Raw genomic sequence first — 5,270 nt, 5'->3', positions numbered from 1 at the left:
TTGGATGGACACTTGCAGATTTAAAGGGTATTAGTCCTTCGATTGTTATGCATAAAATAATTAATAAGGAGGAGGCTAAACCAACAAGTGAAACTCAAAGAAGATTGAACCCGAATTTGCGAGAAGTGGTGAAAAAGGAGGTGATTAATTGGTTGGATGCGGGGATCATTTATCCCATTTCTGACAGTGTATGGGTGAGCCCGACACAGGTAGTACCCAAGAAAGTCGGCATCCAGGTAATAAAAGATGATAATGGTGAACAAATCGTCACCCGACGAGTAACCGGGTGGCGAGTGTGCATTTATTATAGAAAATAAATGCAACCTCAAAAGAACAAATGTGTACCCGAAAATGAAGTGCATGAAATTTTGACACATGCTCATTCATCAACATGTGGGGGCCATTTTAGTGGTTCTAAAACAAGGTATAAAGTACTTACATGCGGATTCTATTGGCCAACACTTTTCAAAGATGCTAATGAATATGCCCGACAGTGCTTGAATAGTCAACGAATGGGGGGTATATCAAAAAGGTATGAAATGCCTTTACAACCCATTTTGGTGGTTGACATTTTTGATATATGGGGCATAGATTTTATGGGCCCGTTTCCGAACTCGTGTGGGTACTTGTACATTCTCGTAGCGGTTGATTATGTTTCGAAATGGATTGAAGCGGTTGCAACAAGAACAAATGATCACTCTGTGGTTTGTAAGTTTGTACAAGCTAACATGTTCTCAAGATTTGGTATCCCAAGAGTAATTATAAGTGATGGTGGATCGCACTTCTAGAACTTCACGTTTAGTAATTTGTTAAAACGTTATGGTGTTAACCATATAATTTCAACACCTTACCACCCTTAAACGAGTGGCCAAGTTGAAGTTTCCAATCGCCAAATTAAGGAAATTTTGATGAAAACGGTTCAGCTGGATAGGAAAGATTGGTCGGTTAAGTTGGACGATGCGTTATGGGCATATCGAACCACTTACAAGACACCGATCGGTACTACTCCTTATCGATTGGTGTATGGAAAGGGTTGCCATTTTGCCAATGGAGTTGGCTCACTGGGCATTATGGGCAATTAAGAGTGTTAATATGGATTATAATGAAGCCGACGAGTTGAGGAAGTTGAATTTGAGTGAACTAGAGGAAATCCGGGATGAAGCGTATGAATGTGCCTCAACTTATAAAGAAAAATTAAAAATGGTACATGATGGAAAATTTTTTAAAAATAGGAAATATTAAAGGGGTGTAATGGTTTATAGGAGAGAGAAATTTTTTTTGGGTTTCTAGGTGTTCCCCAATTTGAAATGGCGGAACCGACCATGATAGCATAACCTGTCAGAAACTGTCTGGTGACATGGACGTTAGTTTTGTGTTCCGCCATTTCAAATGGCGGAAGTGAAATAAAAACCACCTGTTCCGCCATTTGAAATGGCGGAACACAATTTTTACCCCTTATAGGCTGCCCCTATACATTTTTCTCACTTCCGCCGTTTGAAATGGCATAAGTGAACGGTATTATCCAGACGAGGGGCTGCTGACCAAAAAACTATTCACTTCCGCCATTTGAAATGGCGGATGTGAACAGTACCAACAAGTAATGACCTGACATGACCTTTCTGGCACCTTTTTGACCACTATTCACTTCCGCCATTTCAAATGGCGGAAGTGAATAGTGACTTTATGACACCTTTTTTATGCATGCTTTCTTGACACATATTTAAACTAACACACTATTTTAATATAATATTCACTCATGCCATTTCAAATGGCGTAAGTGAACAGTAAAATTTATAAATAAAAATATATTATTATATTATATATATAAAAATATCATATGTTATTAAGACTCAGAAAAGTATATTTTAAATAGGCGTTTTAATTTGTTTAGTAACCATACCTATAATTTTTTTTTAAAATGACAAATCGGCGTTTTAGTGCGTCTTCAGGCGAGTGTTTACGAGTATAATTTGTTTAGTAGCCATACCTATAATTCAAATACTTTTTTTTACGAGTATAATTTGTTTAGTAGCCATACCTATAATTTGTTTACGAGTATAATTTGTTTAGTAGCCATACCTAAACAAATTATACTCATAAACACTCGCCTGAAGACGCACTAAAAAGCCGATTTGTCATATTTGTCATTTCAAAAAATAATTATAAGTATGGTTACTAAACAAATTAAAACGCCTATTTAAAATATAATTTTCTGAGTCTTAATTACGTATGATATTTTTATATATAATGTAATAATATATTTTTATTTATAAATTTTACTGTTCACTTACGCCATTTGAAATGGCATGAGTGAATATTATATTAATATAGTGTGTTAGTTTAAATATGTGGTTAAGAAAGCATGCATAAAAAGGGTGTCATAAAGTCACTGTTCACTTCCGCCATTAGAAAAGACGAAAGTGAATAGTGTGGTCAAAAAGCTGCCAAAAAGGTCATGTCAGGTCATTACTTTTCGGTACTATTCACATCCGCCATTTCATAAAGTCACTGTTCACTTACGCCATTTCAAATGGCGGAAGTGAGAAAAATGTATAGGGGCAGCCTATAAAGGGTAATAATTGTGTTACGCCATTTCAAATGGCGGAACAGGTGGTTTTTATTTCACTTACGCCATTTGAAATGGCAGAACACAAAATTAACATCCATGTCACCAGATAGTTTTTGACAGGTTATGCTATCATGGTCGGTTCCGCCATTTCAAATGGCGGAACACCTAGAAACCCAAAAAAATTTCTCTCTTCTATAAACCATTACACCCCTTTAATATTTCCTATTTTTAAAAATTTTTCGTACATGATGCTAAGATAAGGAAGAGAACATTTGAAGTTGGGCAAAAAGTATGGTTGTACAATTCAAGACTCAAGTTGTTTCCCGAGAAGCTAAAAAGCAAGTGGATGAATCCGTATGTCATCACAAGAGTAGGTAGGTTTGGTGATGTGGAGATTGAAGATATGCAAAAAAAATTTAAACAAGTTGTGAATGGACATCGCCTCAAACCATACCTAGAAGGTAAAGATGTTAATATGCTTAAAGATGATAAGGCGAGTTTCTTCCTAAGCTCACCGGATGTTTCCACTTAGTAAAGGTCCAGGTATGTTGTATAATTTAGTTTAGCTTTTTGTTCAAATTTGATTTTAAAAATTACCTTTCTCGCTTTGGAGTATGTCCAAATCAAGTGTGCGAATTTTTTTCATGGGGGTAGGGTAATTTTTATTTATTTATTTTGATTTTGTAAGTAAACTTTTGGTCATTTATTTTTAGTTCTCTAAATAATAATAATAATAATAATAATAATAACTGAGTGTACCATGGACCACGGTGGAGACCGTGGCCCACGGTGAAAGACCATTGGGCACGGTGAATGGTTTCTCCACGGTACAATGGCCTCTGCTCAATTTGACACAATTGAACCGTGACCCACGGTGTGAACCGTGGGCCATGGTCCACCTTCGACGGATGAGCATACTATAATAAACCGTGGACCACGGTGTAAACCGTGGCCCATGGTGCGGTGCTGAAGGGTTCCAATGGGTTCGGTTTTGGTTAAAAAACAAGAGAAAAATTTGTGATGTATATAGTTGGTTATATCATTATTTACTTAGTTGTTTTGTAATAAGTCGGATCGGATCGTTTGAGTTACTTTAAATATTCCCTTCCATACCTTTACACCTGGCCCCGTTATAACCCGTTTTAAGCCCTCATGATTTGCATTTATGTCCAAGCATTTATATAGGTGGAGATTTGATGATTGTACAAGCGTATGCGAGGAGAATTGATTATTTGTGAAAAATATATGTATGATCACCAAGAAGAGGGTTAATGTGTAAATGTGTTTTATGTATGGGCAAAAACCGAAAGCATATTAGGTTTGGTTAGAAATCTAGGGTTTAAATAGAACATCAAGTATACTAGTGCAAATCTATAGAAATGAGGGAATAGGATATGACTTTGGGACCTTAACTGAACCGGAATTGTTGGTAAGATTGGTGGTTATAAGTTGAAAATAAAAAAAAATAAAAAAATTGGGTTGAGGTGTTGCTTGGGGGCAAGCAACGGTTAAGTGTGGGAATGTGACGGGTGCATCGAAGGATGACCCGTAAGTGTGTTTAAACGATATAAAATTATGTATTAAGTGTTAAATTCATGGGAAATAGATAACTACTATTGTGTGGTTATTTGTAGGTTAAAAGGAGGTTCCGGAGCTATTATGGTGTACAACGAGGCAACCGAAGGAACCGGAGACTTGAGAGAGGTCAAAATAGAGAAAAAATGAAGTTTGTGGTTGAAGCCCACCGTGGCCCACGGTCTGAACCTTTTGATCTTATGAATCATTTATGTTATTTGTGGGATAGTAGTTTGATCTTATGATTGTATTGTTATGGTTATTGTGAGTTTGATTAGTAATTGTTAGTATAGTATAATTCGTATTCTTGTCTATCAGTTCTTGGTGCAATAGGAAATCGGGATTTATTGGAAGGGAATTAGGGTTATTTATATTAAACTGATTATTGAGTGACAACCTTGCGTTTTTACAATCCAAGTACTTAGTCCTCTTTTATCACAATCAAACGCATTTTTACGAACTACGTCTATGTAGTTCATCCCAAAAGTAAACGTTAACATTATTAACATTGGAAACATGAAATTGGGAGGGAGCATTCTTTTTATTAATTCAGTTAAAATAGTTAAATTGTTTTCAGTTATTTTCGTTAATCAAAATCAACAAATCAAATACTTGAATTTATTTTCTGCATTTATTTTATTATAGATTAATTACAAGGCTACTTAGTAACACATTTTCCACAAACTCTCTGTTTTCTACACCCGCTTACCGCTATCTAATAAGTTGTAATCGGTTTATTTTTGAGTGAGTCATCGACCTCACGTCACCCCACTTTTTAAACTTTTTTACGAAATTTTGGGGTGGAAAGCAAGTTTATGTATACTTATTTATTTGGAAACATTGTATGATGTGAATTATGTAAGTGTTAACACTTGAAAGTCCCCCCACACAAATAATTAACTTCGAGCTAATGGCATGTGAATAGTACTATTGGTTTGACGAACCCAATTGACAGGGTCGGTGAGGTATGCCGAAACATGTTTTGCAATTGCACATGACCACACGAACCTTTTTTATCATGCTATGTGGTGTAGACATATTACCTTTGGGGCATGTGGCCGTTGAGGCATTGAGAAACATGTGGGCAGAGGAGGCCATGTGGCATAACGTGTCAAGGATTCCCGTG

At 36.2% G+C, this 5,270-nt stretch overlaps 1 protein-coding gene across 1 annotated transcript; it reads left to right on the top strand.

The window, feature by feature from the left end:
• Positions 1–317: 317 nt before the first annotated feature.
• On the top strand, positions 318–788 carry LOC143590208 (uncharacterized). The gene has a single exon (XM_077070759.1). The coding sequence runs from the start codon at positions 318–320 to the stop codon at positions 786–788; it is 471 nt and encodes a 156-aa protein (XP_076926874.1).
• Positions 789–5,270: the final 4,482 nt, after the last annotated feature.

Source organism: Bidens hawaiensis, unplaced genomic scaffold, assembly GCF_021521415.1.
Source record: "Bidens hawaiensis isolate Kalapana, Puna unplaced genomic scaffold, B.hawaiensis_p1.1 tig00038209_1, whole genome shotgun sequence".
In the NCBI taxonomy this organism is placed as follows: Eukaryota; Viridiplantae; Streptophyta; class Magnoliopsida; order Asterales; family Asteraceae; genus Bidens; species Bidens hawaiensis.
The sequence above is the reverse complement of the archived record's forward strand: the minus strand, read 5'-3'. Positions and strand labels throughout refer to the sequence as shown.

Bases quoted from the DNA above. Each gene is read 5' to 3' on its own strand.
- LOC143590208 (XM_077070759.1), top strand. From the start codon at position 318: ATGCAACCTCAAAAGAACAAATGTGTACCCGAAAATGAAGTGCATGAA.